This window comes from Canis lupus, chromosome 9 (assembly GCF_003254725.2).
Source record: "Canis lupus dingo isolate Sandy chromosome 9, ASM325472v2, whole genome shotgun sequence".
Classification (NCBI taxonomy): Eukaryota; Metazoa; Chordata; class Mammalia; order Carnivora; family Canidae; genus Canis; species Canis lupus.
The window spans coordinates 54,773,790-54,786,018 of record NC_064251.1 but is presented as its reverse complement, the minus strand read 5'-3'; the positions used below and the strand labels follow the sequence as shown (position 1 = coordinate 54,786,018).

General features: G+C 51.6%; 1 protein-coding gene across 6 annotated transcripts in view; it reads left to right on the top strand.

The window, feature by feature from the left end:
- The window catches only part of HMCN2 (hemicentin 2), a 147,624-nt gene that overhangs the window by 120,331 nt on the left and 15,064 nt on the right, over positions 1-12,229 (top strand). For all 6 annotated transcript variants that reach the window (XM_049114406.1, XM_049114410.1, XM_049114409.1 and 3 more), the window contains exons 80-85: positions 267-401; positions 872-1,062; positions 2,009-2,222; positions 3,160-3,294; positions 4,459-4,649; positions 6,313-6,394. In XM_049114406.1, coding sequence (XP_048970363.1) covers positions 267-401; positions 872-1,062; positions 2,009-2,222; positions 3,160-3,294; positions 4,459-4,649; positions 6,313-6,394 — 948 coding nt within the window. The remainder of the gene's footprint in view (positions 1-266; positions 402-871; positions 1,063-2,008; positions 2,223-3,159; positions 3,295-4,458; positions 4,650-6,312; positions 6,395-12,229) is intronic.

Below are 12,229 nucleotides of genomic sequence, written 5' to 3'. Positions count from 1 at the left end.
CCCAGAAACCGCCTGTGCCTGCTTTCCCGGCTGCCCACCGGCCTCAGTTCGCCAGCCAGAGCTGGGTATTCCAGCTGAGCACCACGTGGCGGAGTTGGGGCAGCCTGGCTGGGCCCTGGGTCTCTGCCCCCCACCTCCCATCACCCTGTGGACCACAATGAGTCACTTGCCGCCTGGTCAACCAGAATAGGCCAAGCGGCCCTCCCGTCCTCCTCGGTGGTCCTGCTCTGGCCACCAGTCCCTCGTTTCCTCCCCCGCCAATCCAGGAGTGAACACCCAGATCCTACCCAGCGGACAGCTGCGGATTATCCACGCCAGCCCAGAGGATGCCGGGAACTATTTTTGCCTTGCTCAAAACAGTGCAGGCAGTGCTGTAGGGAAAACACGGCTTGTGGTGCAAGGTGGGCCCGGGGAAGGGGACCGAGGGGACCCCAGAGGGCTAGGGGCTCTGACGCCCCTGCATCCTCCCCTACCCTGGCATGGCTTGTCTTCCAGAAAGGACAGAGGGAAAGGCATCTTTTCCCATTTGTGCCCTGGGTCTGCCTTCAGATAGTACTCGGGGCCCTCTGCCTCCTCTGACCTTTCATCAGACAGTGGTCTGGTCATCCCTCAATTCGTTCTGGCTTATCAGGAACAAAAGCCATTTCCGTCCCTCGAGCCATCGTGTGTGCATGTGTGTGTGTTGGGATCACTCTGTCACCGCTTCACCAAAGTCAGCAGTCCCCCTATTGGGCCAGACCACGGGCAATGGTGGATGACAGAGCTGGTGGAGGAAGGGGCGAGGGGCATGCTGGCTGCCCAGAGCGCTGGAACAGGGGCATCCCACCCGAGCCCAGCCCCAGCCCCCACGTGGGCCTCCATCTCCCCACAGTCCCACCCACGATCAAGACTGGCCTCCCGGATCTGTCCACCACGGAAGGCTCCCATGCCCTCTTGACCTGCTCGGCCAGTGGCAGTCCTGAGCCCACCATCACCTGGGAGAAAGATGGGCTGCCTGTGTCTGGAGCCGAGGGGAAGTTCACCATCCAGCCTTCTGGGGAGCTGCTGGTGAAAAACTTGGAGGTGAGCCTCAGACCCTGAGTGGCAGGAAGGGGTATAACAGTAACAGCAGAAGCGGAAAATGCCTGCTGAGTACCACCACCCCCCGCAACCCCCACCTATTTGTTGTGTTGTCTGCTGAGCGCTGTGCAGCTTTTAATCCCAGGAACATGGGGAAGTAGATATTATAATCCCCACGTACAGAAGAAGAAACTGAGGCTCAGAGTGTACCCAGTTTTTCCAGGGCACACAGTTACCAAGAGACAGAACCAAGATTTGAACCTGGACCTCCATGGTTAATTCCTGAGGGAGGGAAGGAGCCCTGGACGGGGCGTGGGGGGTGCATAGAGATGCCTTTGTAACCCCAAACTGCACCTGGTTGTTGTTGGCCATGTGTTGTTGTTCACCTGAGTCCAGGGCGTAGGTGGGAGCCCCCTCCCGAGCCCCGCCAACAGCACTCAGATTCTGTCCTTACAGAGAGGCCTCTTTCCAGATGGTTGGGTGGCTGCTTGGTGGGCACACCTGCTGGGGGTGGTGGGGAGAGTCACGAGGTCCCCAGCCCTTGCTGGGAGCAGATGGCACAGTGGTGGTGCATGAGCCCCACTCCGGGCACCGTGGAACTTCTCAGAGCGTGGCTAAGTCCTCCATGCCAAAGGCACCCAATGCGGGACCTGTCTCAGGGGTGCTGGGAGCATGGATGAGCTGGTGCCAGTGAAGTCCAGACAAGGGGTCCGGCACACAGTGGGTGCTCTCCCGTCGTGCAGTGGGGGCTTAGATTGTGAAGGTGCCGAGCCTTATGGAGGCTGCAGGGAGGCCCGGTGGTGAAGCAGAGCCACTTACTCACTGTGTGACCTCAAGCAAACCCTTCACCTCTCTGGGCTTGGTGCTCCAAGGGAGCCTGCGGGAGAATGGGGCCCTAGGAGCTGGGGGTGGGGGCAGTGCCCGGGCTGACCCCTTCCTCTGCCCGCAGAGCCAGGATGCTGGGACCTACACCTGCACGGCCAAGAACAGTGTGGGCCACGCCCGTCGTCGTGTGCACCTCACTATCCTGGCTCTGCCCGTCTTCACCACCCTGCCTGGGGACAGAAGCCTTCGCATTGGGGACAGGCTGTGGCTTCGCTGTGCGGCCCGGGGCAGCCCTCCCCCCCGCATTGGCTGGACTGTCAACGACCGGCCAGTCATGGGTCTGGCCCTACTGGGAGCGGGTGGGATGGGACCTGGGACCCTGGGAGAAGGGCAAACCTGGTGGCAAGACCCAACCCCGTGGAGAGGAAGAGGGTGTCAGTCAGCCTGGTGGGTTCTGGGTCTCCAGACTTGGCCCTGTGTGGAGGGGACAGAGAAAACGTGTGTGTGGCTGTATGTGACTGGTCACATGTCAGACCTGGCAAGAAACCACCTGTGAAGAAGACTCAACCCTGAGAACCTCAGGGCCAGGAGGGAGCTTGTGTTCCAACCTAGCAGTGCTGCTCCCATTGTGGGCTCTTTGGCAAACCCCCTTCCTGGGGTGTGGTGGAGGCTCTATCCTCCCACCTGGTCCCCAGGTGATGTTTAGAGAGGCACAGGGCATATAGGAGGTGCTCAATAAATGTCTGCCGAACCGATGAATTGCTAAATCCTCTCCATGGCAAAATGATATTTTCAGACACTCCTAAGCCGGAGTCCAGGTGCTATGAGATGTGCTCAGAAGCTCACCTTTGCGCACCTGTGAAGAAGGCTTTGCCCTGACCCCACCATCTCCTGGGGAGGGAGTTTGGGGGAATGATCCAGCCTCCCTGAGCCTAGCTTCTTCATCTTGAGATGGAGATAACAGCAGTGCTGAGGGGGAACTGGTATGATGCAGGAAATGCATGTTAATAGGCCCCCAAAGACCTGCCTTTGGCCGCACAGCAAGCTCACGGTGTGGACCTGAAAATTAGAGAAGTCTGGTTCTTCACCCCCATCCTCTCACCTGGGCTGTGCCTTCCCTGAATGGGTCTGACTCGGTCAGGCTCCTACCTATGGGAAGAGACACCCGTCTTTGCTAAACACCTGCTGGGTTCCCCAGCCTGAGCTGAGGCTTCAGGGCAGGAGGCTCCCAGTACCTTGCACTCAAAACCCTCTGGGGCATCTCTTTCCTACCAGAGGGTGTGTCTGAGCAGGATGGGGGCAGCACACTGCAGCGAGTGGCAGTCACCAGAGAGGACAGCGGCACCTACGTCTGCTGGGCCGAGAACAGAGTGGGCCGCGTGCAGGCAGTCAGCTTCGTCCACGTGAAGGGTAGGGCGTGAGCCTGTGGCCTTTCTTGAGACCTCCACGAAACCCAATCCTTTGGTTTTTCTAAAAAATGGACCTCCTGACCCCTAGTAATCCCCACATTGACTGTGCCTTCGGATCCCCTGGTGGACTTTAGAGAATGCTGCGGCTCAACTCCACCCCTGACTGAAAACCGGCCTCTCTGGGCTGAAGCCCCAGCATCAGTATTTCTTACGTTCCCCAGATGACTGGGCTGCAGATAGAGTGAGATCTGACCCACTGGCCTGCAGCACCCCCCTCGGCTGCATGGTGCCCCTGTAGGAGGAGGGCTGGGGGGTGGAGGTGCCCTGGCAGAAAAATGCCTGAAGCTTGCCAGCCTACCAGTTGTCCCCCCTCGGCCCTGCATGGTCAAGAAGCAGCATGGTAACCCTCCAGGAGGCCATGACTCAGTTGGCTGCATTAGAGGGCAAGAGCAGCCCAGGGCACCAGGACACAGCTGTGGCTGGTTTGAACCTTGGGAAACCAGCAAGCATGGAAACTGACACCCGGCATCCAAGTGTGGTTTCAGATTAGCGTGGGGTACCTGCCTGGCACAGTCAGCTAAGCATCCGATGCTTGATTTTGGCTCAGGTCATGATCTTGTGGGTGGTAGTATCACGCTCCACACTCAGCACAGTCTGCTTGAGATGCTCTCTTCCTCTCTCTCCGCCTACTTCTGCCCCTCCCCCTCACTCATGCGCTCTAAATCAATTAATTAACCAATTAGTTAACTATTTTTTAAAAAAGATTTGCATGAAGTGAGGATCAGGGATGTCTTAGTGTTGCTGTGTCCAACCAAGGTGTCCTAGTGGTTATGTAGTCTTTGTTTCCCAAAGTCCCCGGCAGGTACTCTGCAGCTGGGATAACCCGTCGACTAGAGCAAGTGTATGACACTCAGAACCCTGCTTTTATGCCTGTGCCTGTCACAGGCATCACTAATTGATTGCAGCACTATCCCACTCAGTTTCAAATCCGTGTTCCTGGCAGTCTGGTTCACTTGCCCCATGACATGGAAGTTGTCTGCCATCCTTGATGCGTGACCATCCAGTCATGCTGGGCCAGCAGGAGCTTCTGGGGATGGGTTTATGGGAGAGGCTGAGCCTGAGGACACCTCCTTTCTGATACTTTGTCTGACATTACCTGGTGCAGAAGCCCCGGTGCTGCAAGGGGAGGCCTTCTCCTACCTGGTAGAGCCTGTGGGGAGCAGCGTCCAGCTAGATTGCGTGGTCCATGGAGTCCCAGCACCTGACATCCGTTGGATCAAAGATGGCCTTCCTTTCCGAGGCAGCCGCCTCCGGCACCGGCTACAGAATGGCTCACTGAGCATCCGCAGGACAGAGGCAAGGCAGGACCCTGTGGCTTGGGGTGGGGACAGCCCACAGCCTTTTCTGATGGCCTAGGAGGGTTCTTTAGGTTTCCGTTGTCCACTACAGTCTACAAAGCACCTTCCTTTGTAGACTGTACAAAGGTCCTTCCTTCCAGGACCCAGATTCTCCCCACCACTATGTCAAGTGACACCCAGCCAGTGAATTTTCTTTAGGTTTCCGTTGTCCACTACAGTCTACAAAGCACCTTCCTTTGTAGACTGTACAAAGGTCCTTCCTTCCAGGACCCAGGTTCTCCCCACCACTATGTCAAGTGACACCCAGCCAGTGAATTTTCTCTGTGCCTCAGTCACTCTAGCCATTCAGTGGGGCTGGTAGTTGTTTCTACCTCATAGATTTATAGTAAGAAATCAGTGAGATGACCCATGCCAGGTATTTAAGAGTGACTGGCCCCTGGGTGATACCAATAAATGTTTTTATTAATGACCCCATGCTGCAGAGTAGACAGGTAAGAGTGCCCCATTTTACAGATGAAGACACTGAGGCTCAGAGAAGCCCATGACCAGTGAGTGCCCAAGGCAGGATCCCCTCCCAGCTCTCCTGACTCCTGCTCCGTGCTCTTTCCAAAGCCTTGAGCCCTGGGGCAGCCCCACACTCCTTCCCTTCTGAGTCCCAAGTCCCAGGGGTCTTGCAGAAATCCACAATCCTGTCCTGTCAGGCATTTCTTAGGGGCCCTTGCTGTTGCCCACTACTGTTACCCGAGTCTCCACCACAGGCCAGGCACTGGTAGATCCTTTTGCTTTAACGAGCATGATTTCCTGCCCAATCCTAGCAGCTCTGATCCCCATTTTAGCAATGAGGAGAGGGTACATTCCAAAGACGTGGTGGTGTACTAGTAACGAGTCTAGAACAGTCACCATTGGAGCCGGATTTGGCCCTATGCTGATCTGACCCCCAAATCTCCACTCTGACCTGCATGCTGTGATGCCTCTGTAGTTCTTTGGGAGCAGCCTTCTGGGTGTGGACGGTGGTCTCAGGCTGTCCCCCAGCTTCCACTCCTGGTAATGCTGCTGCTCTGGAGTGAATCTGAGCTGTGTTCTCATTGGGCTTCCTCACAGGGCCGTGGCGGGGGGGGGGGGGGGGGGGGGGGCATCCTGTAGACAAGCTTCCCTCTCACTAAACTGGGAAAACACTGCACACCATCTCTCCTCTGGAAGGTTCCCAGCCCACACCTGCACAAGAATAGCCCCAAGGAATCCTGCAGCCAGAGTGGGTGGTTCGCTGACTCAGTGTTTCCCAAACTTACTTCACCGGGGAACCCTTTTTTCAAGGAATCCCTAGCAGTGCACCGCAGAGTGATAATACTTCATTGTACCCAGTTTGGAAGAGGGGGCTCTAAATCATGCTGTTGCAGCATGGGCCTCCACTGAGGGCAACAAATCCATGCTCTTCATCACCACTGCCCCACATTCTAGGTGTGAAAGGGGCTGGATTCTCTTTGGATGTCTATACACAGGAGGCCACGGAGGCTCTTCTGATGGACTCCACGAGCCCCCAGCTGGTTTGTGCTCTAAGCTCTTCTTAGACGGTCTTACTCCAGTCCCCTGTGTCCATGCTCTGCTGTCCCCATCACTCTGCATTCCCAAACACCACGCTCCCCTCCCATGACCCCCTGCAGATGGATGACGCCGGCCAATACCAGTGCCTCGCAGAGAATGAGATGGGCGCGGTGGAGAAAGTGGTGATCCTCGTGCTACAAAGTGAGTCTCGGCCTCCCCTTCACCTGGGCCCTGGGTGGGGACAGTGCAAGGTGGGCACTGGGGGCTCGGGGGGGCAGCTATGCTGAGGTTGGGGTGGTGCATCCCAGGCTGTCTGATCACAATGGAGGCAGAGAGGCAGGGCCAGCGACTCGGAATTCCCCGACAAATATTCGTTGAGAGCACACAATTGGAGTCCTATGAAATGGCTGCCCAGTTATAGAATGGAAGGCAGAGTCAGGGCTAATGAAGGTCCAGGGACCCCACAGCCAGGCCTGGGCAGGGGACCCATTTATTCAAACTCACAACCGTCAACAAGGTCCATCTGGACCTCAAAGTAACCTTGTGAAATTGTCTAAGTAGGGATTTTTAATAAAACTTTTTATTGAAGATTAACACACATAGGGAGAACAGATGTTACAAGGGTACAGCTCAATGAATGTTCTTTTTTAATCATTCATCTATTTATTTGTTTATTTTGAGAGAGAGGAGAGTGCAGGCAGGGAGGGGCGGAGGGAGAGGAAAAAGAGAATCTTAAGCAGACTCCGTGCCCAGTGCAAAGCCACGGGGCTCGATCTCATGACCCTGAGATCATGACCTGAGCCAAAATCAAGAATCGGATGCTTAATTGACTGAGCGACCCGGGCACCCCTCCATGAATTTTCATAACATGAACCCACCAAGTTAGCCTGCACCCAGAGCAGATATAGAAGAATGGAACACTACCAGCTCCCAGGCACTTCCATCATCCTATCATACCCCTTTCCGGTCAATGCCCTCTAGAGGCCTCAGGTAATCCCTATCCAGAGTTTTGCCTTTAAAAAGAAACAAACGAAACCCAGCTTGAAGCGCGGCTCAGTCAGTAGAGCATGTGACTCAAACTCAGGGTCATGAGTTCGAGCCCCATGTTAGGCATAGAGATTACATTTAAAAAACAGCTTTATTAAAATATATACCACAAAATTCACCCATTCATACAGAGGGATATTATTCACCCTTTAAAAAGAAGGAAATCCTGATACCTGCTACAATAGGAATAAAACTTGAGGACGTCAAGTGAAATGGGGCAGTCACCAAAACACAAACATCGCATGGCTCCAGTTATATGGGATATCTAGAGTTGTCAGAGTCATAGAAACAGAAAGCAGAGTGGGGTGGACAATGGGGAGATGTGCTTGAATGGATCTAGGGTTTCCGTTTTGCAAGATGGAAGGGTCCCGGAGATGGATGGTAGTGAGGGTTGCACAGCAGTGTGAACCTGCTCCACGCCACTCAATCGTATGCTTCAAAATGCATAAGGTGGTAAACTTTATATGTTTTCTACCACACTCTTTAAAAGTGAAAAAAGTCACCCATTATAAGTCTGCAGTTAACGATTCTCAGTCAATTTAGAGCATTGTCCATCCATCTGCACGATCCATTTCTGGGCTGGGTTTCATCACTCCCAGGGGCTCCCGCTGCCCAGCTGCTCCCACCCCCAGCTCCAGACAATGGCCGGCCCACCTGCCTTCCACCTCTGCAGGCTCGCCTTTCTGGAATTCTCATCTAAATAGAATCCTGTATAGTCTTCAGTTCTGAGTTCTTTCACTCATTAATGTCTTGGAAGTTCATCCATATCATAGCACATATTGGTGCTTCATTCCATTTTATTGCTGCACGGTACCCATTCACATTTTCTAGACATTTAGGTGGTTTCTGATTTGTGGCTATTATGAATAAAGTGGCTGTGAACATCAGCATGCAAGTCTTCGTGTGATATTGTCCTGCTCTGTCCGGGTAAGATTCCAAGGAGTACCTTGCTTGGTCTAGCTGACTTTTCAAGAACCCACCAACCTGGCTATACTATTCTCCTTTTCTAGCAGTGTCTAAGGCTTCGGTTCCTCTACATTCTTGCCAACACTCCATGTCTGCCTTTTTTTTATTCAGCCATCCGGTGGGTGCTGACTAGTATCTCACTAAGGTTTTAATTGGCATTCCGCTAATCACTAATGATAATTGAGCATCTTTGTGTGTGTGTACGGCCTATTCATATGTCTGCTCTGGATAAGTGTTTTTCTGATGTTTTTTTCATTTTACAATTGGGTGGTTTGTCTTATGAATGAGCTCTAAGGTTTTTTATGTCATCTGGATACAAGTCCTTTATCAGATACGTGATTTACAGATATTTCCCTCCATTCTGTGGTTTCTCTCTGCATTTTCCTATCGATGCCTTGGAAGAGCCAAAGCCTTAAAATCTGACAAAGTCCAAATTTATCAATTTTGTATTTTATAGACTGTGGTTTTGGTATTGTATCTAAAAAAAAATCTTTGTCCAGCCTAAGGTCACATTCTCTCCTATAATGTTGACAGTTTTCTTTTTTGCATGGAAGTCAGTTATCCACTTCGATTAATTTTTGTGTGAAATAAGGATCTAAATTCTTTTTTTCTTCTTCTTCTTTTTTTTTTTTGCATATGGATATCCAATTGCTCTGTACCATTTAGTTAGATCTTAATTTCCTCAGTGATGTTCTATAGTTCACAGGTCTTATACCTCTTTTGTTACGTTAATTGCTAAGTATTTTGTTATTTTTGATGCCATCGTGGGTGGAATTATTTTCTTCATTTGATTTTTGGATTTTGCATTGCTAATATACAAGAATCCAATTGATTTTTGTATCTGACTCTTAAAACCTTGCTAAATTCATTATTGATTCCTGGTCATTTTTGCTAGATTCCTTAAGAGCTTCTGTGTATAGGACTTTCTACACATCATCTATGAGGAGAGACAGTTTTACCTCTTCCTTGCCTCTCTGGATATCTTTCATTTCTTTGCATTGCTGCTTTGCATTGGTTGAACCCTCTGATACAGGAAGTGGAGAGAGCAGATGGCCTTGCCTTGTTCCTAGCTGTAGGCAGGGAGCATTCAATCTTACACTGTTGAGTGTGATGGCAGCTGTGGGGTTTTGTAGGTGGCTTTTTATCAGGTGGAGGAAGTTTTATTTTATACGTAGTTTGTTGAAAATTTTTGTCATGGACTGCAGGGGGCAGAGTGGGGGGTTCTGGTTCCAGACAAGATGGTGTAGACGCACTTCTCTCCATTCCTCCTGCTGCGTACAGCTGAACACCTTGGACTTTACATAGAGGACAAACATTGATTCTGAAAGACAGAGAAAAAAAGATTAACTGAGGATCTTGGGACCTGTGGAGTGACATCCTGGGCAGGATGCTTGAGAAGTCAACAACCTGGAACTGCCAAGGGTCTTTCACACACATATACAAAGAGCCCTGACAAAAGCCTGCTCCTCTTGCTAAAGGGCCAGGAAAGGAACAACACAGCAAGATGGAAAGCTTTTCAATAATGACCGCCCTACTCCAACCAAACATCGTGAAAAAAACTATACCCCCCCCAAGCCCTATCAATGAAGACCAAGTGGGTGGGGAGCCTGCACTTCACCCTTGCCCCCTATCCCGGGCATCCCTGCATCCCTCCTGGGGGGGGGTGACATTAGATGAGGCCAAGTGAGGGGCAATACAGGTGTTTCCCCCAGCCAGAGTGACATCGGCAGAGAGAAGTGGGAACCCTGAACTCCCATGCCTGTCCACCAGTAGTGGAACACCTGTTCTGGGGTGCCCACGGAAGCCAGCTAGGGAAGCTAGATTTCTGCCCTCATCTGGCAGCAATGAGGCAGCACCTCCTTTCCCTTGGCAGCAGCAGAGGAGGCCTGCTAGGATGGAAGATTGACATAAGAACCAGAGGCTTGTCATACTCAAAGTGTCTGGGAAGCAGTTGAAACTCACTCGTCTTACCAGTAACGAGGAAAATCACAACTTGAATGAGAAGAGCTGATCCACTAGATACCAATAGATGTTGGAATATTCTGACAAGGATTTAAAAATAAGTGTCATTAAGAATGCCTGGAAACATTAGAAATGCTTGACACACGACAGCATGAATAGGAGCTACAAAGAACCAAAGGGAAGATTTAGGACTTTATTGATAATAAAATGAAAACTTCCATGGACAGGCATAACAGCAGTATGAACAGGACAGAGGGAAGAATTGGTCACTTTGAAGATGTAACAATAGAATTTACCTCGTCTGAACAACAGAGAGAAAACAGACCCAAAAGAAACAAGAAGCGAAGCTTCAGACCCATGTGGGTACCTTGGAAGAGCAAGAGCGTTAAAATTTGATGAAGTCCAAATTTATTGATTTTGTATTTTATAGACTGTGGGTTTGGTATTGTATCTAAAAAAAAAAAAAATGTTGCCAGCTAAGGTCACATCCTCTCCTATAAGGTTGTCACTTTTCATTTTTACATGGGACACACGTGGGATTAAAGCTGAACTCGCACATGGTGGCATCAGAGTCCCAGAGAGAAAGGAGAGATGGGTGAGGAGTATTCAAAGAAGCTGCATCACAGCCAAACTTGCCAAAAATTAAGGGTGAAGAAAGTAAGACTCCATCCTCCTCCATCAGTGCCTTTGCGTGTGGCCATGGAGTGATTCAGAGCTCAGGCAGCTATGGGGTGGGCCTCGGCTTTGACTCTTGCAGGCCCCCAACCCCATCCCAGCCCAGATTCCCGCACGGGTGCACATGGTCCACGGCAGTCAGGGATGTGTGGAGAGCTGATCTGGCCTTTCCGCGGCTCCCCCATTTCCAGGCTCTTCTCATTAAGCTTCCAGCTGGTCCCCTGGCTTCCTCAGGCCAGCAGAAGTGCCAGTTCCCGGGCAGCCCAGGTGGCTCAGCGGTTTGGCACCGCCTTCCGCCCAGGGCGTGATCCTGGGGACCCAGGATCGAGACCCACATCGGGCTCCCTGCATGAAGCCTGCTTCTCCCTCTGCCTGTGTCTCTGCCTCTCTGTGTCTCTCATGCATAAAATAAAACTTTAAAAAAAAAAAAAAAAGAAGTGCCAGTTCCCCATTTGCTTCCTGCCAGCTCTGACCCAACCCCCAACAACACCCCAGTGTCTCAGGATATGCCGGCATCCTTGTCTGCAAATCAAGCCGATTCCTTGGGATAGCAAGAGCTGTAGGGTTCAAAGCCAGCCGCATACCCCCACCCAAGCAAAACCACTCTGACGACCAAGGTGGACTGAGGATGGGAGATGAGAGCAGCCCCAGGCCAGCCACCCCCACTGTTCTTGCCTGAAGTTCTAGAAGCTTCTTGTGGATAAATGATTCTCAATTTGTTGTTTGGTTTTCATGGACTTCTAGGGCCCTGATAGAGTTTGGCTTGGATACTTTTGTCAAGTGTTGTATTTGGCTTTTGGGGGAGCAGACTTGCTGACTTCTTCTCGCGGCTATGGCCAGCATCGTGTTCTTGTTATTTCTGACCTTTATTTAAGTGAAACCATTTCATAGGTGCTCTTGTGTCAGGCTTCTTGTGCACAACACCGTGTGTGAGGTGTGAGATTGCACGTGGAGGGCGTTCATCCACTCTCGTTGCTGTATGGTTTGCCACTACGTGGATGGCCATGGTGTGTGTGCTCCACTCCACTCTGGGGCACTTATGAGTAGCGCCGCTTCGGGATTCTAACACATGGCTTTGGCAGACACACTTACACATTCCTGTTTCGGCCTGGATCCAGGAGGGGCTGCGACATACAGCAGGCGTATGTTTCACTTTAGGAGACACGCGCTGTGGCAGGCTGATAAGTGGCTCCCACAGACATGACCATGTCCTCGTCTCTGGAACCTGTGAATGTGATCTTATTTGGAAAAAGGACCTTTGTGGATGTGATGAAGGATCTGAAGATGAGGTTGCCTTGGATTGTCTTGGTGGGCCCTAAATGTTACCACAAGTGCTTTTATAACAGAGAGGCATATAACTCATATATGGGGGGAGGAAGAGGGGGA